This window comes from Plecotus auritus, assembly GCF_963455305.1.
Source record: "Plecotus auritus genome assembly, chromosome: 3".
Classification (NCBI taxonomy): domain Eukaryota; kingdom Metazoa; phylum Chordata; class Mammalia; order Chiroptera; family Vespertilionidae; genus Plecotus; species Plecotus auritus.
Window position 1 is genome coordinate 162321598 of NC_137772.1, and position 26985 is coordinate 162348582.

Genomic DNA, 26985 nt, shown 5'->3' on the forward strand with positions numbered 1-26985 from the left:
CTTACATGACATGCAACACTTTTTCAGGTTGTCAACATTTATGAGACCTTTACCAAAATGAGAATCGGGAGGGCCTGTGGAAGGAGCTCTCACACCCTATGTCAGGCACAAAAGAGCTACAAGAATTCAAGGGTTACAACAGAGCTCTCTGGTTATAACAGCCTCTCCCCTTATCTTTCTCTTCCCTTCTGAAAAGAACTTAAGTTCCTGTCCCTTTAAAGTTAAGCCCTTTGAGGACCCCAAAGTTTGACATGTTCCCTAAACTAAAGCTGAATTATGAGCCATAGTTAAAGAATTTCCTGCCATGGCCAGTGTTCTAGGTGGTTAGAGCATCGGCCCATGCACCCAAGTGTGTCTAGGGTTCAATTCTTGGTCAAGGGCATGTACCTGGGTTTCAGGTTCATTACTGACCCCAGTCAGGACTTATGCAGGAGGCAACCAATTAATCTCTCTCTCTCTCTCTCTCTCTCTCTCTCTCTCTCATTTTCTCTCTCTCTCCTCCCCATCTTTCCCTCCCTTCATTCTCTCTAAAAATCAGTGGAAAAAATATCCTCCAGTGAGGATTAACAACAAAGAATTTCCTAAAGTAACTGAGGATCCTTACAGATTTGCTGAAGAAATTAACATAATTTTTCAAACCTACCAGCCTGGGTTTTCTAACTCACATCAGCTAGTTCATATGCTAGTTGGTGAAGCCTGACTTGACATTGAATGTGGCTTGCCCAATGGGAAGATCCCAAACAGATTTTTTTAAAAACAAATTCTGATTTTGAGGAAAATGCTAGAAAAGTCGCTAGAGATCTCTACTGAGCAATTTCAGAAGCCTTTCCAAAGCCTGTTGATCAGGACAAAATTCAGACCTGCTCACAAAAGTCTGACAGATCTGACTATTATAATCAACTTCATATTTAAAAAAAAAATACTGATATTCCTCCAGATGTGGATTCTACTCGAGTAGCCTTTAACTCTGCGTTTATTAATGGGCTGAACTGAGACTTTCCCCTTTTAGTTAAAAGAACCAGGATGAAATGGGAAACCATGTCCACTCTAGATTGGGTTAATTTGGTAAATAAGCTTGCTTGTATTCTAGATGAGCCACCAGAAGTAAGACCATGAAGATTTTTAATTTTCAGCCCTGGCAAATGAAGCCCGCTATACAAAACCCAAAGTCTCCTTGCTTCTGCTGGTATTGCAAAGAGTCAGGATACTGGAAAAGAGGCTGTCATAAGTTTAAGCACTTCAAGAGGCCTCAGCCTCCTAGCCAGCCTTCCCAAGGCTTTCCTCATCCCAATGGCGGGGCCCTGAGGAACTACAGGGGCTCTCCCCAGTTCTCCCTCTTCATCGGCTTGGAGAAACTTTTCTCCAAGTTGGGAAGAAATCTCTCTGTCCTCTGGACACCTGAGCTCAGTGCTAACCCCGCTGCTATGAAGTGGCCCCTGCTCCAGGTAATACACAGTCCAGATAGTGGGGACTTCAAACACCTCCGCAGGTTTCTGTCTCTGAACCCATGCCTTTTTATTTAGGCCCTTTAAGAGATCATTTCTTAGTTCCTTAGTTCTTCTGCCCCTATTTATTTATTAGTCTGAGACTTCCTAGAGAAGTATCATGCCAAAATTTCATTCTCCTGAAGGGGGGAAATAATCCTAAAATTTGACAGTAGCTCTCAAAATAGCCAATCAGGTGAACTAAGAGGCACTTACTTCTTTTTCTGACAGCACTATAACTGGCTCTGGACCACTGATCAGTGATTCCTATTGGACCAGCTGTCATCCTCTTTGTGGGCAAAATCTCCAACTGGTACTTGCAAAATTCACAGCGCACCACCTCATAAGATCAAATGGATCCCTCAAAACCCCTTCCCAGAAGCACTCAATCTTCCATAAGTCAAGGGGTCCTTCAAGGTATGAAGCCTATAATAGATTACAGAGCTCAAGGCCTTAGTCCCTCCAATTTTACTGATGATAAAACCCAAGGGCCGAGGATGGAGGTTTGTCCAGGACCAGGACCTCTGAGCAATAAACAGCATTGTTAACCCTCCACACCCTGTTGTTCCTAACCCTCACACACTACTAGCATCGTTCCCAGCTGGAAATAAATTCTTTATGTAAGTGAGTTATGCAGTGCATTATTTAACATTCCAGGGATGGAGCTAGCCAATACCTTTGTGCCGTCACTTGGGAAGGGAAACAGTACACCTGGACGGTAATCCTTCAGGATTTTGCTGAGAGCCCTTCCTATTTCTCACAAATCTTGAGGCTGGTTTGGATGATGTAACTTTCTCTGAAGGTTCTCCTTTGTTGCAATACACGGATGACTTGTTTCTTTCTCTTCCTCCCAGGTCTTCTCACAGGAAGATAGCATTCACCTTTCAGAATGTGTAGCCTTAAAGGACAGAAAATCTCCAAAGAAAAATCAGCTTGTCTAAGCCCAGATTCCATGTTTGGGGCCTCTCATATCAGAACAAGGATTACACTGGGACCCAAGCAGGCTTCCTGGTCCTAAACTTCTCAAGGTCCAAACCTAAACAGCATCTGTGAGGCTTTCTTGGGCTATTGCAAAACTGAATCTCAAATCTCTGTCTTATGGCAAAAAAATCTCTGTATGTTTTACTAAGTAATGACAGTCCCAACCCAATTTTATGGCGACAACATGGCCTTTTAAGCCTCAGGGGAGAGTTTAATGAACCCGTCTGCTCTTGGACATACCAGAAACATGGGCACCACAATAGGCGCATAGGGTATTATAGGCAGCAACCGGGCCCTGTGGCTCAGGATATCTCCCTTGCTGGAGCCGTAACTGCCACACCCCTTTTGGTTAAGACCACAAAAGAAATTGTTTTGGGATCCCCTTTAACCATCTCTGCACCCCATGCCATAAGAGCCCGCCTGAATTCTCACCACACCAAGCATCTTTCAGTGAGTCACCTTCCCTCCTATGAAGTCCTTTTCTTTTTTTAAAAAAAAATTTTTTTATTGATTTCAGAGAGGTAGGGGGAGGGAGAGAGAGGTAGAAACAGCAATGCTGAGAGAGAATCATTGATTAGCTGCCTCCTGCAGGCCTCACACTGGGGATCGAGCCTGCAACCTGGGCATGTGCACTGACCAGGAATCGAACCATGACCTCCTGGTTCATAGGTTGACACTCCTCACATGACACCGACAAAGCTCCTCACAACTGCTTAACGCTGAAGAATCACCCCCTCCCCCCGATAATAATCTGCAGGAGGCTACCCTGGGTAATGCTGATTTCTCATGGTTCAAAGGTGGTGCATATTTGAAGAGTAAAATGGGAGTAGATTTTTGGATTCATGCATCGCACCTAAAGAAGTGTCTTCACCAAGTCCTGACTGTAACTGCACACAGAAGCGTGTGGCATCTGAAGGACACAGCTTTCCCCAAACCACCAGCCCAGGCCTGCACAACCTTGTCTTACTATTGCTTCTTACTTTCGTTCCCTTTGTCTTTCTTAGAAGGAAAAAGGCCCTGGTCCACATTTCTCAATCTATTGTGAAAGGGGAAACCTCTCCAGTTGCTGGATCTGTCATCAAGAGCTTCAATCTGTCCAAGACAATAATGACCCCTTATTTCACTACTTGCAGGTTTGAGCTCCTGGTTTGGAATCGTACAGACTAAGTTTGTTACGTTGTTTTTAATTTGGCTCTACTAGTATGTTCTTCTTGTTGTTAAGCTATGTGCCTGTTGCTTGTGGAGCCTACACAGGAGCAGTTCCAGTCCACGCACCTTCCCTCAACGTTAGCTGAAACACCCAGGAGAGATCTTTCCTAGTATTGAGGGACAAAAGGCCACTGAAATGAAAGGACTTCACTGCTGATCAGCAATGCTTTCAGAGAGAGAGCTCTATCAACAGGGGAAACATCAACATTAATGACAGAGATCTTAACCAAGACAGGAATCAGGAGGGCCTCTGGACGGAGCTCTCACACTCTATGTGGGTCCTGAAAACCTTACTGAACAGCCCTAAGGTTACAACGGAGCTCTGTGGCTGTAACAGCTCTCCGTGTTCCTGGCTCACTCTGTATATACAGGATTGCAATGTAGGTCTGTTCTCTAATTCTAGGAATTGCTGAGATGAACCCTGCCATGGACACCCAGCAGTTTAGAGAGGCAGCTGAGCACCACAGGGCAGCCTGCAGTAAACCTAGAAACACTACGAGGAGGTAAGGTGGTGCTGGTTGACGAGACATCAAGACAGACAGCAGCGAAGGGCGAGAAGAACTGAAAGACATGAAGCTTTGGGAAAACTGACCATCTCTTTAGCAAGACAACCAGTGATGACAAATCAGGCCTTTGGAGGGAGGGGGCAGTCAGATAGAAATGCTTTTAAAATGAGTAGTAACTGAATTTTTATCACTAGAAGTTCCAAGGCACCGGTCCTCAAACTTGAACAAGAACCAGAATCGCATGGCAGGCTTGCTAAAGCACAAATTGTGAGGGCCCAACCCAGAATTCCTGGTGCAGTTAAGTGGGAGAAGCCTGAACACCTGTATTAGTAGCAATTTTTTAGGTGATACTGATGCTGCAGTCTGGAGACTACACGTTTGGTGTGGGACCATCTTGTGGGGTAATCATCATGTCGATCCAGTCCATCATTAACCTAAACATTATGTGATGCATGACTGTGTACAGAAACGCTTCTGCAGAGATGATTTTAAAGGTAAACTCATCTGTGAGCAATGGGCAACTCCTTATGTATTTCCTTAGAGACCGATTCTTGAGAACAGTGTAAGTTTCCTGTCAAATTAACGGAAACCTAGGCATCAGCATGGTATCATTCCTGTATTTTTATCCATAGAGTTCTATCAGGATGAAACTCCCCAAAGTCCATATTTGAAGCAGAAAAACACAGACAAGCTGCTGAAGTTTCTGCTGAGGTGAGGTGAAGGTGGAGTAATTCAGCAAGTGTTTCCCTTTCCTCCAATCTTCCGAATCCCGGAGGCCCTTCCTCGGTTCTGGGGCTCCACCCTACACTTAGAGCCCCAGCTTGCAAAGGCCACACAGGTAAAAGGCCCTCTACGCAAACTACAGGTTTGTCAGCCAGGTGAGGAGGTCAGCAGAGCAGCCTACTGCAAACTCCAATGGGCGGTCCACGCATCTGTGCTAAAAATGAGGAGTCTAGGAGTCAGACAAGAAAACACTTCTATAAAGAAATTTATTGCATAATTATTGTATACAATAAACATAGAAAAGGGATTTTTTAATGAAAATTTCACATCATTTTCAAAAGTTTTGAATTGTTTGAGAAAAAATTATTACAATGCTATCTAAGGCAAAAAGAATATTTGTCCTTCTGAACAAATAGTATTCCATTGTATTCTGTACTTAAAGCAAGAGATTTTCAATTCAGTTAACATGGAGAGGCTTTTAAATTACTATGTTATTTGCATTAAGAATGTAAATGCATCTAAGAAGTACAAGGTTAAAATACATATAAATGTCCTCTAATACGATATATACTGCTGCTTTCTTCAGACCTGTTCTGCATGATTGTCTGGACATGTTTTGTACACACGGCAGAAGTCTGCGTCTCCTAACGGTACAGCAAGGACTGGGGCAGAGAGGGAAAGTCCCCTGCATTTCCTATGCTAAATGGCATAACTCCCACAGATCACATACACCTCACCATATTGACTCAGTTCATTGCACTCCATATCCTGCAAAAATAAATCTAGTGCTCGACAGCTGACATTATTGCTCACTGACATTTTAGTAATATATTTCCTTAACATAAGACAGAAATATACTGAAATTTGATACCACTTAAACTCAAAAGCAATCTGGAATCAAACCACTTTTTTTTTTTCAATGGATGCTACATTTTTCTTAAAAGTTGATGCTGGGAAACGTAGAAGAATAAAAACTGGCTTCCCGTGAAACAAAGACTAAGGATTAGAAATGGAGTTTTTTGAGGGGAATGTTAAGCCCTACAGTAAAAGTGAAGGAACAACAAGAACCCAGAGTCTCTGGGGAGAGAAAAGAAGCCCCTCGTTTATCTTCCTTGTCTATCCCAACACTGTGGCTGGTGTCCAAGGGCCCCCAGGGCAGGCCACCACACCTAACTCGGGAGATGTGAGAAGTGCTGCGTGGACCCCCAAAGGACAGGATCACACCGTGGCGGGAAATGTCCGGGGAGACCCACTTCTTTGGCCGACTCTACATGGGATCATTGGGTCACTGGATAATGTTGGGGCTCCCTTTGTGAGGTTGGGAGCAGCTTCTAAAACTGTCTGGATGCTGAGGCTTCAATGATCTTAAATTTTATATCTCAGGTCTACAGGGGAGTGAAACCTGCAAATTCCCCAGTGACCCTGGCCTGAGGGGAAACACCTGGCAGTGAGGGAAGACGAGCATAACTTATCCGGAATTGCGAAGCCGAGGCCTCGCGGACCAGGAGTCACCAGGACGTCAGGGCCTCCCCAGGAAGCTGGTGGAGACATAGAAGAATGCAGATATGACCACACTGACATCTTGATTTGTCACAACTTTTCATTTTACTTTCTCATTCTTTCTCTAAAATTGTCAGGTGTCCCTCTTTTTATTTTTGTCTTGGTGCATATCAGGAAAGATGTCAATTTTCATGACTTCAACGATTTACAAAAATAATATTTTTTAAAAAACTACATTTCAGGATTAGCGTTCAAGGCTACAGAGACAAAATATATCAGTCATAAAAACTGTACCTGCACACCTGGTGGCGGCGATACCAACGTGTATCAGCACGGCTCATATCCGTGCACAATGACATCCATCCCACCAGCCTGAATGTTCTACAGCAGCTGAGCAGGGCTCCTCAGAGTAAAACCAGCCACACTGCTACAAAGAAACATTTCTGGCTCTTAGCCCAACTGTTTCCATACCAATCAGCTAAGTCAGCCTCCTCTCTACTTCTTTCCATTTCAAATGCCTGGGTTTCAGCCTCAAGGGCTATTAGAACCAGATCAGTTTAATTTCACAACACTGATCTTAACTGTGTAGCAAGATAATAATTTTGCCCTGAGAGTGTCAATTATTTTACAAATATTGTATGTTTCAGTTTATACATGAAGAGGAGGCATGGAGAGGCTAAATGGCTTGTCTCTTGCCACACAACAGATCAGTGTCAAGGGTGGGACTCCTGGCTATTCCTATGTTGACTCCCACCCTCTCTCCAGAGTTCACCTGAACCTGTGCACAGAGTCCCTCCCTTTGGGTGCTGTTTGCTACTTGCAGTGGAGACAAAGGGACCCTGTCAGCTCTTCTGCCTAATACTGGCTACTTGGCCCCCGGGGACATCCTCTTTGGACTCCTCTGCTCTCTTGTTTCTGCTGCCTGGTGAAATGCTTGTTCCGATATTTTAGTTTGCACAGCGGAATTCACCAGCACGTCCTTCCAGACTCAGCTGGTATTAGGTGTGCAGGGACAAACTTCTACCAGGCAAGGGCAGGTGTTCTTCTTTGTCAACTCTGGGCAAAATGGGGCTCCACATTTTACAGTTGTCTTACATTCCAAAGTTTTCAATGGAAAATAAAGGCCTCACCGTGAGGTAATGTTTACTTCTCTGCCAAAACGCTCCTTGCGCCCCCTCAGATCTGGCAACAATTTAACATAAGGAAAGACTTTAGACCTTCACACCCTTTTAGTGAGAATAAACGACCTTAGCTCAAACAGTCCACAAAGCTAAGAAGTCTCAGGAGACATCACTCCATCCTTATCTGTGAAATGCCGGGGCCATGTGTCTCACAGGTCTCCTCCCTGCTCCCGCGCTCTGAGCTCCGGCCCTACAGCGCCTGGAGATCTCCACTTTCACGTTTGAAGACCAAGCACTGCTGCCGGGGGAAACAAATCTGAAAAGAAGCTATGTGATGAGGAGAATTATGCCAAATGGTACTGAAGTGGCTTGTGAAGAAGTTTCACAAAACTGTCGCGGCTCGCTTAAGTTATAAACAGTTCTGGATCTAGTCAATAGCAAAATACATTGGTGGCCAGGGCCTTTGTTTAAGCAAAAGAAGAAATATATCAATAGCACAAAACTGACCCTGTATTTTTTTTTGAAAAAATATATCTAAGATAGACAATTCTGAATTCTGTTAATAAGCTGTGCATTAAGTACACTTGTTTCCCTCGAGCCCCGTACTCTACAGCTCCGCCTTGTCCGCCTGGGCTGGGCTGCTGGCCTCACGACCCCCGGCGGCGCTCTCTGCAGGTGTGAAAGACAAGGAGGCCGAGTTGATGCAGTATCTTTTGCCGGTTGGACGAGGCCCGTCATCAAAAATATGCCCAAGGTGAGCACCACACTGAAAGAAAAGAGCAACGTGTAAGGGAAGAGCATGTACAAAGCTGGCTTTGAGAGGAGCGCATTAAGCAGTTTAAATGGATGACCATCCTGTAGAGAAACGATGGAAACCATCGCGGATGATTTCTAATCCGCCTGTCAATAGCTGCAAAGATGGTTTCTGGCAGGCTCTGCACCACATGCTGAGAAGAAAAAACACTAGAATTGTGCATATCAGAAATCATTTAGGAGCCACTGTATTTTTTGATCTGTGAAGTCTCTCAGCCAGCTGAAAAATGACTGCAGTAATTTTATGAATTGAGTTGACCCTTGATCTCCTCTTGTAAGAAACATGGCAGAATAAAATCTCTCCCCCTGGCATTACTTTTGGCTTTGGATGGGTGGGTTTCAGATATGCAGAAGTCCACTGTAAAAGATACTATTTAACTGGCCGTGACGGAGGTGATGTTTGCCTTCATGGGCAGTAAAACTTAACATCAGAGAAGCACGGGATGTTCTCAGAACCAGCAAAGCAATGGCGAGGCTCAATGCATTTGTCCAGGGCGCCAGGACTGCAAGTGTGGCGAATGCAAACGTCGCTAGTCCACAAAATCTTGTTTCCTGGCTTCCCATAGGTGGAGTGCCATGCTGGCTTCTTTGCTCGCATGAACTGCATTATTATGTGAAAAAGGAATAAGCTGTTTAGCTCAAATCTATGCTACTATTCAAAATGCTGGGGAAGGAGAAGAGGCACAGAATCCAGACAGAGATGGGAGGAAGGTTGGTTTTGATGGTGTTTAAGGGAAACTCAGCCCAGAGAAAATGTCTCAAAAAAGGCTGGCTCACTAAATGAAGCCTTGCAATGCCGGCCCTGATGCTGATCCTGACTCCAGGAGACCATAGGCCACACTCAGACCTTTGTCGGCAGGGACAGGGGTGAAGTCTACAGAGACCTTAGTGCACCACATTCAAACAGACTGTGAAAGCACATCATTCATCATGTAACAAAGAAACCAAAGCCTGGGACAAATGACTTCCATTCATTCATTTGATAAATATACTAGAGGCCCAGTGCACGAAATTCGTGCACAGGAGGGGGGGTGTCCCTCAGCCCAGCCTGCACCCTCTCTAATCTGGGACCCCTTGAGGGATCAGGCCTAAACGGGCAGTTGGAAATCCCTCTCACAATCCAGGACTGCTGGCTCCCAACTGCTCGCCTGCTTCTGCCTGATTGCCCCTAACCACTTCTGCCTGCCAGCCTGATCAGCCCTAACCACTCCCCTGCAAGCCTGATCAATGCCTAACTGCTCCCCAGTTGGCCTGATTGCCCCTAACTGCCCTCCCCTGCTGGCCTGGTCACCCCTAACTGCCCTCCCCTGCTGGCCTGGTCACCCCTAACTGCCCTCCCCTGCCAATCTGGTCGCCCCTAACTGTCTTCCCCTGCAGGCCTGATCACCCACAACTGTCCTCCCCTGCTGGCCTGATCATCCACAACTGCCCTCCCCTGCTGGCCTGGTCACCCCTAACTGCCCTCCCCTGCAAGCCTGGGTCCCCCCCAACTGTCCTCCCCTGCAGGCCTGGTCCCCCCCAATTGCCCTCCCCTGCAGACCTGGTCTCCCCCAACTGCCCTCCCTACTGGCCTGATCGCCCACAACTGCCCTCCCCTGCAGACCTGGTCCCCCCTAACTGCCCTCCCCTGCAGGCCTGATCCCCCGCAACTGCCCTGCCCTGCTGGCCTGATTCCCCCCAACTGCCCTGCCCTGCTGGCCTGATTCCCCCCAACTGCCCTGCCCTGCTGGCCTGATCACCCACAACTGCCCTCCCCTGCAGGTCTGGGTCCCCCCAACTGTCCTCCCCTGCAGGCCTGGTCTCCTCCAACTATCCTCCCTGCTGGCCTGATTGCCCACAACTGCCCTCCCTGCTGGCCTGATTGCCCACAACTGCCCTCCCCTGCACACCTGGTCTCCCCCAACTGCCCTCCCTGCTGGCCTGATCGCCCACAACTGCCTTCCCCTGCAGGCCTGGGTCCCCCCCAACTGCCCTCCCTTGCTGGCCTGGTGTCCCCCAACTGCCCTCTTCTGCCAGCCTGGTCACCCCTAACTGCCCACAACTGCCCTCCCCTGCAGGCCTGGGTCCCCCCCAACTGCCCTCCCTTGCTGGCCTGGTGTCCCCCAACTGCCCTCTTCTGCCAGCCTGGTCACCCCTAACTGCCCACAACTGCCCTCCCCTGCAGGCCATCGTGTGGCGGCCATCTTGTGTCCACATGGGGGCAGCCATCTTGTGTCTTGGAGTGATGGTCAATTTGCATATTACTCTTTTATTAGATAGGATATGGAGTGCCGGCTGAAATAGTTGCCCGACACAGAAATCTCAGATACAGGATGATCCTTGTCCTCATGGAGCTTATATTCCAGCCGGAGAGACAGATAATCCAGACCCAAGGACACAAAGAAACAGTCAAGTGTGACCATGGAAATAAAGGCTAAGGAGAAAAAACAGTGACATAAAGTGTCAGGTTTGAGGCTGGCATTTTAGGTATGTTGGTCAGGGGTGGCTTTCCTGGGGTGACTTTGGTGTAAGAAGTCAAGGAGTGGGTATGTAGGGGAGGGCATTGCCAACATATGGAAGAGTCAAGATTTAGGGAAGAATGTGAGAGAAAAGGCATATAGATGATTTATTCACTCTTCTCATGGCTTGTTTATTGTGTAAAACACTTGTAAACTGCAGAAAAAGAAAGTAGGAATTGACCAGGGAATAAGGCTAAGATACCAACTGGAGATGGTGCTCATTACACTAGAAAGAACTAGAATCTGTTTTCCCATCAAAAGTGCTGAACTGAATTCTTGAGGGTTCTCTAGTTATTAATAAATAGCACAAAGAGCAAGTTGGTCTCTGTGGCACTTCCATGTGAAAGTGCATTCTTATTTTACTGCCAGCACACTGCGTCAGCTTGTTAAAGAACTGAAAATGAACCCTGAACTGATTTGATCTATTGCCTGGAAAATATGAAACAGGCCTACAAAACAAATCTTGCATTATTTTACCACATTCTATGCAGGTTTAGGTAATATCAAGGCTGACAGCTCAGATTGCTTTTCCTTTCTATAAACAATTGAGGCCAAATTTTCAGGCATCAGCAGCTAAGATGCACCAGTAAAAAAAAATACATGTGCTTCCCAGTGGACACAGGAAAACACCTATTCCTGCTGCCAGAACAGTCAGTGAGCAGGCAGCAGGAGCCAGTGCCCTCAGTGGCTGTGCGAGCACAATTACGGATCTCACATGCAGCTCGGCACTTTGATCACTTGGCATCTGAGAGGTGGACTTTTCACATAAAAGCCTCAGATAGGTTTGTTGTTTTTTTTTTTTAATGAGTGAGTACAGCTATCGGGGTAAAATAAACGATACTGCTTTATTAATCATCTCTTGGACATATTTAGAAAACAGTTCTATTTACCTTCCTCCAAAAATAAAGCACAGTCAGGATTGACTTGAAGCCTTTAGGAGTATTTGTATGGTCCCCATTTCCCAAATCATTTGTCAAAATTCCAGATTAGAATAATTTAATCTGTTGAACTGAGTTGGTTATTGGTCTGCAGTTTCATTTGCTAAATTTGGAACTAGTCTTTTGGTTAAACAGAAAGGAAAACACAGATTCTAGATGTCCCTAGGTATCCCAGGCAAAAGACATAGGAAGGGGGCTAGGAAGAGAAATTACATCATTTGCAAACACCTCTAATGGGTGGGGAGGGGATAAGAAATCCTCAGCAAAGGTGTAAAAAGGGACCGATGGCATCCCTGTGCCTGCCACAAGGTATTCTGCAAGGTTCACACCTAGCTCCGATAACTGAGAAAGGAGCAACATGTCACAGCATAGCAAAGTGTCCATTTGTATCTGTGCCACCACACACCTGTCCACCCCCATTGCCTGCAAAGCAGGGAGGCCATTTGTAAGAGGGAAGCCGAACCACACAGTGCCCTGTCTGTGTCCTCCCAGGCACATGTAGTCTCACATAAAAGGCTATTGCCAGGTTTCTTTCAAAAGCGCGCAAGCCCTGAAGACTCCTCCCCGAGAGCGCACATGGAGACCATTCTTTCCAGCTTCTACCCCTGGCCGAAGCCGGGATGATGAATGGAAGTTGTCAGTGATGCGTTGTTTCTTTAGCCGCCTGCAAGGTCTGCCTCCCTGGCCCCAGCCAACTGGCAATGTGTTGGGATCTCTCAGCACACCTGGTTGTAACTGAAATAAACTAGTTGCCCGATGAAGAAATCTCAGAAACCTGCTGTTAATTATTTATTTCAGGGTAGAATATTTGGTGTGCTTTTTGAAAGTTGTTTTAAAATGATTATGTATTGCTGTATTTTATAGGTAAAATACGAACCATCACTCTTCTAGCTCCCATTCTGAAGAAACAGGAGATAATTGTTCAAGAGGAAACTTAAAAATCCCCACAAGAATCCTTTATCGCCTAAGCCTCCCACTCAGAAAAGTTGGCAACTAGGGAACCTGAAGAGAGAACCAAGGGAAAGGACTCCCTTCCCCCAAAGAAAAGTGACTGAGCATCAATTTTAACATAATTCCTTAAAATCCGACTGCAGTTCCCACTCGTGTGCATAAGAAACACAAGTAGTGCACTCAACATAGCTGCATACTTCCGCACTGATGTATTTCCAACTGTCCTAGAGGGTTTTCTCCCAGCTATTCCTAGGATGTTTGGGGCTTTATTATTGTCATTTTCTCTCACGTGTTTGATCTACAAGATGAAGTAGTTTCAAAGCGGTGCTTTTACACTTGGGCACATGGAGCAGGATGGGAAGGAGAGTTTTCAGAAGAAAGGCAATTTACTTTGCCAGTAGTATCCTGTGTTCTCCCACCGTTATTGAAGACACTTGTGTGTGAGTAGGGCTCCTTTCCTCTGTGCTTACGAGAGTAATCTTTTGCCAAGGAAATGATTGTAAAGTCACCAGTTTAGCATTATGATTTTACTGAAAGATCAAGAAAAAGAGAGACGGGCTGTGCGTCTGCAACCCTATTGTAACACATGGGTATCTTTAATCATCAGCAATATATGGATTGCATCTGCAAAAGATTAATAAGGTTTGGGGTTTTACCAAAAACTGCTTAACTTTTGAAAAATACTTTGCACTGGTGGATATTTACCTTTCTGTTGATTTGGCTGAGTTAGGAGAAATTAATAATGATCTGAAACAAACTTGAGGGGTTCTACCATAGATTCAAGCAGTAACAACAACAGTCACAAACAAACTCCAACTCGGGTAAACTCAGGGTCCTGATGGTTTCCTTAAAGATCATTACAAAAAATTCTGTGATTTATTGGTCTCCCATTTGCTTCAGATGTAGAATTTTGATCTAAAGAAGGAAGCATTTCCAGGAGGGCCTGACTTCTCTGAACTGCAGCATAAACCATGCAACTCTTACCTCTGCACTGAATTTAAACTCCTGGCAAAACACTGATTAACAGGCTGGGGGTGGAGGATTAGAGAGAAGCAGTCAGACAATTACTCCTAGTAGTCAGTGCAACTGGAATAGAAGCAATGTGCTTTATCATTAACTGGAAGCTGTAAATTAAATAAAATTAAGGAAAAATTTTTATAACTGAAAATTGTTAGGAAATTGCTACAGCCAGCAATTAAGTACATATGCCCACCAAAAGTGGGCAAATTTAAGACAAAGATCCTCTTTGGAAGAGGTAACTGGAATATAATTCCTCAATTCAATAGGTAGAATAGTAAAAGAAAACAAGTGTGGTTGCCACAGAAATCAGAAGGTAACAGTGTCTCCTATTCCCCGCAACGGGAACCCTGGTGAAGTCGTGAGGCCCTGCTTGTTTTCCGGGCTATCAACCTAAGGTCCGGCAGTGACCCAGGCTTCTCACACAGCAATCCTTAGGGAAGGGCCTGGCTGCAATGTTCCTCTGAAAAATGGGGATAGTGCTGAATTAAGCTTAACTTTCTCAATAAAATTGTACTAAAATATTGTTATCTAAGAAGTCACTGGATGCATGGGAAAACTACAATGTAGTATAAAGAGGTGCTAGGTTATGGCTCCTACCCAAGTATGAGGCCTAATTCACTACATGGTGTGATCCATATCACAATTAAAAAAAAAATCCTAAGTATTACAGGAAGAATTAGGAACCAGCCCTGGCTAGGGTTGGAAGATTAGAAAGAAGCGGTCAGACAAGGTTTGCAAAGTAAGTTCCGTGTACAAAATAATCGGGTTCCAACCCCAAAAGTGTTTGCTGGATCCTTCCCCATGTGAACAGAGCAGGGGACGCCTGTCACAGTTAGTTGGAGAGTCGTCCCGTACACTAAAAGGTTGTGGGTTCAATCCCCAATTGGGGTAGGTATGGGAGGCAACCAACTGGTGTTTCTCACATCAATGTTCTCTCTCTCTCTCTCTCTCTCTCTCTCTCTCTCTCTCTCTCTCTCTCTCTAAAGCATGTCCTCTATGAGATTTAAAAAGAAAAGAATCAGGGACCAACAGACAAAAAAAATAAATAAAAATCACCATATTGCCAGGCAATCATGTTGAGTCTACCAGTTTCATCATGGAAGTTCAGTTCATTTGTATAAGTTGGCAGTAAAAGGGTCTTCATGTTTAGATACTGCGCATTTACTACAAGGAAAGAAGTAGTTCTTGTAATAGGTCCAACTGAGACTGTCTATGAGATGCTACAAGCCTCTAACAGAGTCTTTATAACACACCACATCGATGCAATTCAGTCCAGAGAAAGAACAACACATGTGAATTCAAAAATGCAACAAGATATTTAGAAAGAGGAATTTCCCACACACTGTCATATCAAAAAGGAAACAAAACAAAACAAAGGAATGGGAGAGGTTGGGAGTAGGGGGAGAGACTACATAAACTGAAAGAACTGAAGGCAAAAGAAGATAAACTGATAATGAACACTCATGTTGAGCATGAGAAACTGGGAAGTAAAATACAAATGGTTACTCTGGTATGGAAACCATTAAAGCAGTTTTGGTGTGTTTTTTTCAAGTCAAGATAAAAAGGACGAATGAAAAAAATGGAAAAAAGAAAACTAAAGGGAAATGTAAGAAAGGAAAATAAACTTGTGTGTGAAACACAAATTAAAAGACAAAGAACCGGATGTGAAAGGCACCGGCACCCTTTAATTCAGGGAGCTCGCACTCCACCTGTGTGACAGGCGCCCCTGCTCTGTTCACATGGGGAAGGATCCAGCAAACATTTATGGGGTTGGAACCCGATTATTTTGTACACGGAACTTACTTTACAAACCATGTGTTTTTACACATGCCTTAGACTCTAAGGCTTAGAGGAACAAATTTCCTTCCCTCTTCTCTTTAAACTTAAAACTTTCTCCCCCTATCACCCCCCCATTAAACCCTTTTAGGTGCCCCCCTCCATCCTTCTCCCACAGGCCTTCATCACCCTATTGTCTGTGTCCATGGGTTATGTTTATACGCATACAAGTTCTTTGGTTGATCTCTTTCCAGCGCCTACCCTTTCCTGCCTTCCCTCTGAGATTCTGCAGTCTGTTCCATGCTTCTATGTCTCTAGATCTATTTTTTTCATCAGTTTATTTTGTTCATTAGATTCTACATATGAGTGTAGAATGTAATACTTGTCTTTCTCTGACTGGCTTATTTCACTTTAAACTTAAGCTTTCGTTTAAGAAAGGGTCAAACACTTTTATTTATTTTTTTAAGCATTTTCATTGATTTCAGAGAGAAAGGGGGAGGGAGAGAGAGAGAAACATCAATGATGAGAGAGAATCATTGATTGGCTGCCTCCTGCACGCCCCCTACTGGGATTGAGCCTGCAACCCAGGCATCTGACCTGAATCGAACCTGGGGACCCTTTAGTCCGAAGGCCCATGCTCTATCCACTGAGCTAGGGCCACTTTTTAAATATGAGAAATAAAGGTGGTGGGAAAAGAAGCTGAAACAAAACAGGCCAGTGTTAGTTCTTCACCCAACCATTACAGTAACCATCACCCAGGCCTTTAACCAGGGGCTGAAAGCTACACCTGGGTTAGCTTGACATCCTTCTATGAAGTTTGTCTAATTTTGGCAGTTTGTGAGTTTCATTTCTCTTTGGTCACCTTCATGGTCTTTTCTTTATTACTAACTAGAGGCCCAGTGCACGAAATCACGCGAGACTCAGAGTCCTGCCCATTGCCACTGTGGGACTCAGAGTCCCTCCCACTGCCACCGTGGGACCCATCGATGCACCTCCTGGTGACCGGTCGTTTGGGCATTACAGCGTTATGGCCACTGGCCTTTTATAATATAGATGGTGTTACCTCTGTGGCTGGCACAGATAAAGAAGAAGTTTATTCCAACTGTGAATTTTAAGAATTAGTCACAAAGCCATCATAGAGTAGGGCCTTCAGGAAAGTTATCTTATGCCTCACTTTTTTCTGTACCTTTTTTATTCAGTTTTCATGTGACTCAATGTTTGAAAGTGGGCTCTAAGTGAAAAAGGAGGGTAACAATCATTTAACAGCCTTTAAGGTGGAAGGAAGGAAGGAAGGAAGGAAGAGAGGGAGGGAGGGAGGGAGGGAGGGAGGGAAGGAACTATTAACCTACTTTCAACAATAAAGATTTTTTAAAAAGAAAAACTATTAGCCTTACTAAGAGGCTTACTAAGTATTATGTATGTGCCTAAGTTATAAATTACTATGTACCATCCTATCAAGTTACTATTTTTGTCAAATATTTTAGATTCCTGGGTAGTCATAATTTGTTTTTGTGGCAGTTATAAAAATATCGATTAAAATCAAAACTGAACTGAATTAAACTAACTGCTGGGGGATCATAGGATTTCTTTTTCTTATTTCAATGTGACTGTTTATGGTGCATCTATCTATCTATCACCTATCTAGCTAGCTATCTCTATCAATTTAAGCACCGTAAAGAGCTCTGTAGCTAAATGGCCAAATTCAATCTCAGTTCTGCCTCTTAAATCTATATAATTTACACAAGTATAATTGTTCTCCTATGCCTCTATCTCCTCATCTGTAAAATGAGGAGAATGAAAATATGTACCTAATAAGGTTATTGTGAGTATTAACCAGAGGGGCTTTAGAAATGCTGATGTTCAGGCCTCCCCCCAACCAATTAAATTAGAATCTCAGGAGGTGAGACCAGCTTCACAAAGTCCCACTCTCTTGCTTAGAGACTCATACTTGAGAAAAAAGAGTGAACTGAAAATGTGACGGGAAAATAAGAAATCTGCTTTTCAAAGGAGGGAGTAGCTCTCATACTTGAAGACAGTAAACTTGCCAACCTTATTTAAAAAAAAAATGAAAACAGAAATTCATCAGATGGTTAGGGTCAAACCAAACTCCCTCCCCACTTGGTAGTAAATATGCCACCTACTCCCTAAAACTCTTGTGCCTGGTGGAGGGGGTTAAAGGGCAAGTAGAAGAATTTTGAGGGAGGCCCATGTGGCAATCACTTTGCTATTACAGCTGCCTGATTGTGCCCCCTTTACCTTTAATATATGCAACAGACATCCCCCAACAAGATACTTGGTAGTATCAATGAATTTCAGTGCCACAATACTCAGATTTTCCATTTTACTTCAAGCAGATAAGATCAGGACTCCCTACTACAGAATGGAATGTGTGGTTGCTCTCATTTTATGTGCAAGAAGGTTCTAGCTACATTTCTAGGTTTAAGGATCAGATACCCACATATTCAAGTCTTTTGACTGGGATAACAGGTTAACTATTTTTGCCTCCTCATTTTCTCTCGTAGAGCCAGCAGAGTAAATGTGGTAAGAGCAGAGTAAAAGGAATGAATTAGAACATCCTGGATATGAGGATCAGTCTATATTCCTGGAGAAATAAGGAAGAAATTACCATATCCCGTGTTCCCACTCTGCACTCATACAGCCTACCATTGAATTTCCTCTTCCTATAGCCAGTCTCCACCCTCCCTCCTCACACCCACCAATGAAAGCTGTTTATGGGGTCTCTGTTCACTGTGTTTGGATCATTACCATTAGAGGTAAGATGACTGAACAATGAGTGCACAGAACCAACCCCAGGGAGAGGAGGACCTAAACATCAGATGACATAAGGCCATGGAATGAAGTCTTCATATGTCCTAAGAATAGCCTATTCTCTACTCTGTTGAGTCAACTGACAATGATTTTTCCTACCAATGATTTTGTCTAATCATGTTGAAGCCAATGACTGGCATGTAATTAGACTTGCTAAACACATGAAGACAGGTACCCTTAGGATTCATAGAAACTTCATTGTGGTCACCTGCTCCTTTTGGGATCAATAAGTCACTTGGCTTTGTTGCTGTATTTAGCAAAACCAGGAATCTTGGAAGTGTGTGCAATGCAGAATGAGCACTGGGTTTAAGGGGAGGGAGGGAACTGACCTGAGAGCAGCTTGTCTCCACCCTGTGCACCCCGCAGGAAAAGTCGTCAGTGAGTGTGACTGCGTCAGAACTGATCACGTCGTGGAATGAAGGCCAACCTGGGGCAGAGCCGGCACAAGACCCAAACCGGAGAGAGGAGAGAAACAAAGCCTTGGGTTAGAATGCAAGATCATGCTTACGTTTTTCAACTTGAAAAAAAAAAGTTAATAGTTAATGGCTAATGGCTAATATATTTTGCAAGAGTGCAACTCTTTTTTAAGAATAACCTTTTCCTCACACTCAGATTACAGGTGCATTGGGATTTTCTGTTTCATGAGACATTCTTAGACCATCTAGTAGTTTTCTAGAGCATCCCTGGATTTATAAAGCTCTCTCTCACCACTTTCTCTTCTCTCTTTTACTTTCAGGATCACTGGGCACGGCCCTGAAGCACTATGACCCTAACAATGTGCCATTTTCCAACATACAATCCAATGGGTCTGGATGTTGACTTTTCAACTATCCACACTTCCTTAGGAAATATGCTTTTTCATTACTTAGTTTGGATGGTTAAAATACAAAAAAAGAAATACTTAATTTTCTGGGGCAGGGATACCTGAAAAGCTCTGCTTCTATCTATTTTGGGGGCAGGAGGCTTGCTCATTGCTCATTTCATAGGAGAAAGTCATAGAACAGTGTTCTTCAGCATTTCTGTGTAGCACCTTCTCTCAAATAGCATCTTGTTCCAATTTTCATTTATTCTAATGACTTTTAAAATATGCACACAGCATTAAGAAACTCAGTGGTAAATGGACCATAAGATTGCACAAATGTTTATGAGTGTAAAGTCAGGTTTTACGGTCAGTACTTATGGACCATAAGAATATACAAATGTTTATGAGTGTAAAGTCAGGTTTTATGTTCAGTACTTATGGGCATGTTTTTACATGTTTCCAGAAAATATGTCGGGAGTTACTGAGCTGAAGCCTGCATCCCCAAAATGATGAAAGAGGTGCAATATTGCTGAATTGCTGGTGCAATTTTTTTTTTCTTTTTCAGAAGCCAAATTTATTCCTGCAGAAAGGAGGAAACCTTTTAAATACCTATTGAAAGAAAACAGAATGCAAACTTCAACAATACTATTTCCAGTTTCAAACAAAACAAATTAGCTCAGGCCAAAATGTTATAAGAAACTCCCTCCCAAGCTCCCCATCCCCCACAACACAACAATATAGCTTTCATAGTCAGCGCTAGATTCAACCCCGAGACTGTGAACACTTTCCAGTTCCTTGATTTGAGTTCAAGATTGCTGCAGATCACCAGGAAAACCCTACCCTTCTAGTTATAACTTTCCCCCAAAATTAATTATGCTAAGACACACCAGCATCCTCTAGAAAACTCAATTTTCCCTATTGTCTAAATTCTAAGGAGAATCTGCACATATTCTAGGTGACAGTATTTGGTTTATAATGATTACTTGACACATTTAGGTGTTTTCTGTTCAATGACAGAAGTGCCAATAGCTAGTAAAGAGGAGTTTAATGGTGATGTCTGAGGACATTGAAAAAAAATTATTTATGAAAAGAAAGAGAACATTCTGTATTTTGTAACCTCCCATGTCATAATTCATTTGATTGCAGTCTATGACAACTAATATTATGAGGGGACATAACTGATTCAATAGAAAAGAGGTAAAGAATTAGGAGTGCTTGTTTTGTTTTTAGTTTACCATAAAGCTGCCTCTACACCGCCCCCGCCCCCACATACATTTTCCTATTTCTAGAACTAAAATAGGTACAAAGAAATATATATATAGATCCCTCTCATGCTACCCTGCATCTTATATAACTCGTCTTGTTCTGCTCATCTCACTGGATTTGTGATGTGTTTGCCTGCCCTCCTCCCTGACCGGGTGGTGAGCACTCTGAAGGCAGAGTCTGGCTCACCAACAGCTGAAATGTTTATTAACTTGATTTCCAATGAGCCTGAGACAATAAAATGGGATGAATAATTATGCTACCTCACAGAGATTCACAGGAGAGAGAAAATATAATCATACTCCTTTATTGACCAACTAGATTAAGAAATACCAGTGCCAGTTTCTCACTGGAGTAAGCAACTTGGCTCAATCATTATAATGAAGCCTCTCTATGTAGGTGAAATATGCTTATTATTTACTTAGAATGCTAAAAACAGGAAGATCATTTAGGTCACTCACCTACAGCATTTGGGGGTGGGGGGGTGGGGGAGGAGAACAGAAGGGTAAGTTACTTGTCAATGTTACACAGCAGTAGTGCCAGAGCCAAAAGGAGAATATCGGTATTCTGATTTCAGTGTAGGGCTTTCTCCCTTAGGTTCCACTTTCTTCCTCAGCTCAAGGCTGAGCTCATTAATTTGAACACTCTAGCAGGAAGGAGGTGGCAGTTTTTAAGAAATATGTTTAAGGCTGTGTCTGGATTAGTTAGTAAATTACACTGTTACACTTAGGAGCTTCAAGGTAGATGCAGATAATGAATGCACCCAAAACAATACTGATTTTCTCACCTTCTAATGACCAACTGTTCAAAGGGCAAGTCCAAGAGTAATGATGTAAATGATGCAATGGAGCTTGAGACATAGATAAGCTTCAATTCATTTATCTAGAACCACCACAAAGACTTAAAAGTTCACCCTTAGGCAATACTGTTGAGAAAACTGCCCATTCTATTTGGGGTTTCTTAATACTAATTCTTTCCTAACAATTGTGAATCATTGCTGACTAAAGATTTTGGGAAGGGAAGTAAACTGCTTTCCAATGAACTATTAAACCATACAGCTATACTAGTACATTTTGTAACCATGATTTAAAAATTTATAGAATTTTCCAGAAGACTATATTCAAGAACAGAATAGAGGTTCTCAAAAGAATTCATTGTTTCCAGGGAAACTGTTGACACTTGATTTGTTGTTTACCATTGTGTTACTTAAACATCAGAAGAGTCTCTTAAAAATATAGGACATTTCGAAACTCCTTCAAATTCAGAGTGTCCCTTTTCACCATATTAGAAATGTAGTTTTCAAGATGGAATATTGAACCTGTCACCCCAATCTTAATTAGTGGAGACTGACAAGGGAAATCATACTGAGAACTATAACCCCACGTGATGAAATGAACACATTTCAAAAGAGAATCCTGGTCAACTTCACCAATGAGGTTAATGCAAGAGAATGCTGAGCTCTTCTGCTAGCTCTCAAAAAGCGCAGCTCTCTAGAAAGGGAATCCATCAGAAAGGTAAGTCCTTACTGACAATCAAACTAAGAAGGCCCTTCATGCAGGAATAAAGTGTCTCATGGAGGAGAAGCCACGTGATGACAGCACTTTGAAAGCGGAATTCCCTCATCATGTGAAAATATTTAAAGGAGGAACTCTTCACTGCTGTAAAAATCCTCAAAGGAAACCCTGCCCCCACTCCTACTAATAAGGAAAGCGCTTCAAAGGGTGATAGGCAAAGACTGAAGCAATCTGGGTCTTGTTGAGAAAACTATCTTGAGCAAAGGGGGGCAGTGTTTATGTCAGTTCTGACATTAAAGAAAGATCATCCATCCTCCTTTCTTTAGGATTTCCCTTTTGGTCTTCTCATCTAACAAAACATTATTAGTTTTGGATGCATTCCATGCACTTTTTTAAAAGAAAAGCCGATTTAAAACCTGTATAAACAGTTGGCTCATCCCACCCCCAACACATCCCTTTGTTTCTACTAGATGAGATTGGATTTGGGAATATTACAATATAAACTGTACTTTTAAAGATATCAACCTATTATTATCAAGAATATCTTATATTCAACAAATAACTTCTCCCCTCGAAGAATTCTCATCTGTGGATACAAATAAATACAAGTACTCCAACTAAAGCAGACATGCTGGAAAATGGCACTTCTGCTGAAATTTTATCCAACCATCAGGTCAAATAAATATGCAGACATAACAATACTGCTGGTATAATGTGAAACAAATCCAGACTATATGCATTTGCATCTCAAATGTATGAGCAAGTGATCCAGTTAGTTATAACACTAGATTCCAGGTGCTTGCTAATATCTACACTAGAATGATTTTTTTTTAATTGCAGTAGAAATCAGTATCCCCTCTCACTCATAATGTGGCATAATTAAAGCTGTTTTGAGTCTATTTGAACCCAGAGTTGAATAATGACACAGCTCTCCACAAGTAGCGTTCTATTGACAATTTTTAAAAATATATTCTTATTGATGTCAGAAAGGAAGTGAGAGGGAGAGAGAATCACTGATTGGCTGTCTTTTGCATGCCCCCCACTGGGGACCGAGCCCACAACCGGGGTATGTGCCCTTGACTGGAATTGAACCCAGGACCCTTCAGTCTGCAGGCCGACGCTCTATCCACTGAGCCAAACTGGTTAGGGCAGACAATTTTTAAATGTTTCACTCCAATTGCCTCCTAAGAAAAACTTCATCAACTCTCTAGCCCAACTTTTCCTATTTCCTTTCAAAAATCTTTGAAGTTGTTAAAACCAGCAACAGATTATAAACAAGTTGAAGCCAATTCCATCTGTACCATGTCTAGAAAATGTGGCCCTGGTTCTCCTACCTTGATTTAACAAGGATTGCTATCCATACACCTTAATTGCCCCTACATCCTCCCCAAACCCCCAAATAAGAACTAGAAAACTCAGGAAGTTGGTTACATGAACCATCAATAGAACACAGCAGAAAGGACCCAAGACCAAAGAATTCATTGAATTGAAATGTGATTACAAATATTTTGTTATCTTCAAATGCAAAATAAGCTTGAGCACAGTAAAGCCTACTGGGGCCTGGGTGATGGTTTAATAAGGAGGGCATACATTTCAGTATGCTTTTGATTAGAGTAGCTGGAGATTTGAAGATCTATATTTTTATGTGTATACCAATTCTCACAGCACTCTAATTCCATGACCATATTTCAAAATGTGTAGCTTTTAGTTTCTCTGAAGCCAGAATGTGTTTATCTCACACAATTCACCTTATTAACTACCTCAAGCCAAATAATAAACTCTCTATGAAGAACCCCTGCTAAAATTTTTTTTGAAGCTTAGAGCCCAATTCTTGACTAATTATTCACTTCAATTGACACTTTAAATATAAGTTTTATCTCATTTTTTTAAAGGATGTTTCTCTATTCCTCCTCAAAGACACAAAAGTCTAAGTAGTAATCAACCAAATACATGCAATAGAAAATCATATACTGCAAATGACTCAGTGAATTCTTCCCTTCCAATTCTCCCTACCCCTGCAGAAAATGATGTTAACAGGTTTTTTATTGAATTCTTTAACAATATGTTTATGCTGCTCTCTCTTCATTCCTTCATTTTAAACCTGTACTGTCCACTACAGTTGTTACCAGCCACATGTCCCAATTTAAATTTAAATTAATTAAAATTAAATAAAATTACATTTTCAGTTCCTCAGTTGCTCCACATTTCCAGTTCTCAATGGTTACATGTAGGTGGTGGCTCCTCTCTTGCACAACACAGATGCAGATACAGAATGTCTCCATTATCATTTCCACAGACACAGAAACTGCCATTATTGGACAACACTGTTTTAACATTATAAATTGATTCCCTCTTTTGAATGATGAAGATTTAGAATTCATATAGTGTGTCCCCAAAAAATGTATACACACTTTAACAGCTGATAACTCACTTAATTTTCACTCTTTTTCTGGTTTAACTGATTTGAAATAATGGGTAAAGCCAGACTAAGCTTTGAACAAAGAAATTTATCCTAAAGTGCCACTAGACTTTATTTTATGGGGACACATAAAAGACAAAGCTTACAGTTTTCAACAAATTAAGGGCACAAATACCAGATGAAATGAATCTTGATGTTTGTGATTCCATTGCTTTGCGCTATCAGCAGTGCCTGGACCAGAACGGTCATCAGTTTGAAAAAAGACATTGACAAAAATAATATTCATTTCTGTAGATTCTTTTCAATTTTGGAAATGAACTGTATGTTAATAAACATTGACTTTATAATCAGTCAAAGTGTGTATACATTTTTAGGGACACTCTGTACTTACCAGTAGACTAATCTCCCATTACCTTCCAATTTTTTATAGTTATATTATTTTTAATTATTTTCAAACCTTGTTGAACTAAAATATAAGAGCAGGGAGTCTTGTCTATTTTATCCTCCGCTGTATTGCCAATGACATAAAATAGTGCCTGCGGCGTAAGAGGTGTTGTTGCAAAAAGCTATCAGACGAACAAATAAATGCATGGCTATCTTATATCTTCATATCATTTGACTGTCCACTCCACTCTGATCTTCCCTCCATGTATTCCTCCTCCCATCCTCATCCCAGTGCCCAACTATAATGAAGTCTTCTATGCCTTTATGCAGATTGATTCTAAGGAGCTGAAAACTAGTAAACGGGTGGGGTGTGGGGAGGAAGGCCTGGGGATGGGCAAGGGCTGGGTGGAGGGGAGCAAAAGAGGGGAAAATGGGAGACATTGGTAATCAATAATATAAGAATAAAAAAATCTAGTGAACAGCATTCATATCATTATGGCTATATGCAAAGCTAAAGAGTCCTGGGATTATATTTCCAATTGTCATAATCCTAGGCTGCCTAAAGTCAAACAGATTTCCCTTTGTCACACTGCATCGCATATTAAAAAGCACATCATATTTTTTATCTTTTGTTTGAACCATGACTTTATTATATAATTGTCCAAAATTTTTCTGTAATTCAACATTTTAATTTTTAATTACAAATATTTCAAGCATATGTAAAAGTATGCAGAATATAGGGTGGGGCAAAAGTAGGTTTCTGATTGTTCATATGGAAAATAATGCAAGAATTAATAAATAATAACACAAGATTAAACTGTTTCACATACAACCGTAAACCTACTTTTGCCCCACCCTGTATAATAAGCATTCATGATTGAACAGATATTTTTTAAATCTGGAAAATTGAAAACATAAATTAAAAAAAATAAAGTGAGAAAGACGTAAAACTAGTCTAGCTGTTCTTTAGACTTTCATTTATTATTTATTTATTTATTTATTTTGTTGTTGTTAATCCTCACCTGAGTATATTTTTTCCATTGGTTTTTAGGGAGAGTAGAAGAGAGAGGGAAAGGCAGAGAGACATACCGATGTGAGAGAAACATATGGATTAGTTGCCTCCTGCACAAGCCCGGACCAGGGCCCAGGCCAGGGAGGAGCCTGCAACCAAGGTACATGCCCTTGACCAGAATCAAATCCAGGACCCTTTGGTCTGCAGGCCAACGCTCTATCCACTGAGCCAGACCGGCTAGAGCTAGACTTTCATTGAAACACCTTGCTGCCCGTCCCCATTTTGCTCTCGAGGGATCTGTTCTCTGAGCCTTGTTAGAATCCTGCTGGGAGTCTCTGCAACAATGTTTGTATGTATTTTGGGCTACAGATTTCTTTCATCAGTTGTACCCATTAATGCATTTCCACCCTTTTTTTCCCCTTGGAAAAATTGGTTAAAATTTCTTGACTGCTTAAGTCCCCCCTGCCCTCATCCAGTTCCCTTTGCAATGTGTTTCTTCTTCTCCACCCCTTCTTCATCCTCATCCTCCTCCTCTTTTCTTGTTTTTCTTGGTCTCACTTGAAAGGGGTCTCTTGAGAGAAAAGGAAACAAACATGTATGTTCAGTCTATCACTTTGGACAGCAAGCTGAGATTTCTTTTTAATAAAGTGCAGATTTTACTCTCTTGATCTAATATTTTATGGGAGGAGGCAACAGATTTCAGGCTTCATAATTTTTCTGCTAACCACAATTATATTATTTTTTACCTTACTGATAAAAATACCAAAATCAATGTAAGGCTTAGCAACTTTAACTGGCGCAGACTCTACGCTGCTTACAAAGTGATTATGGGCTAAGTGTATGAGATTAACACTTACATTATACGACATCCGCAATGGCCTCTGAGTCAGAATCAAGGCAGGTCCAGATAGTCTATTCCCTGACTGGTGCAGTGGGAAAAAAATGTCTTGGACTACTTTTCAGCACTATATTTGATTGTTGGATACAGTTTGAGAATTTATTGTATTTCTGTACTGCTGCCATTGCAAATGTAAGGACAAGTATCCCCCTAAATGCTGATGACATCATTTCATTACTGCAAACAAGCAACAGTCTCAAGAGGCAAGCTATTCCAGTCAAAAAAATAGTGTAACAGTAATAACGACAAAAAAAAAAAATCATTGGTTTTGGCAAACATTCTCCCATGCTTCCTTCGGCTTTATTAGCCAGTACCTCAAATAAAAACAGTACTTAAATACTTAT

At 42.2% G+C, this 26985-nt stretch overlaps 1 protein-coding gene across 3 annotated transcripts in view; it reads right to left on the reverse strand.

Moving 5' to 3' along the window:
- Positions 1 to 5141: 5141 nt before the first annotated feature.
- Positions 5142 to 26985, reverse strand: part of MSRB3 (methionine sulfoxide reductase B3) — a 206167-nt gene continuing 184323 nt past the window's right edge. For 2 of the 3 annotated variants that reach the window (XM_080662717.1, XM_080662719.1), the window contains 2 exons: positions 18679 to 18776; positions 5156 to 8290 (listed from right to left, as the gene is read on the reverse strand). In XM_080662717.1, the coding sequence (XP_080518843.1) occupies positions 8132 to 8290; positions 18679 to 18776 (257 nt within the window). In that variant the 3' untranslated portion in view covers positions 5156 to 8131. Of the gene's footprint in view, positions 8291 to 18678; positions 18777 to 26985 lie in introns of all 3 variants that reach the window. The other variant, XM_080662718.1, reaches the window with a different exon arrangement.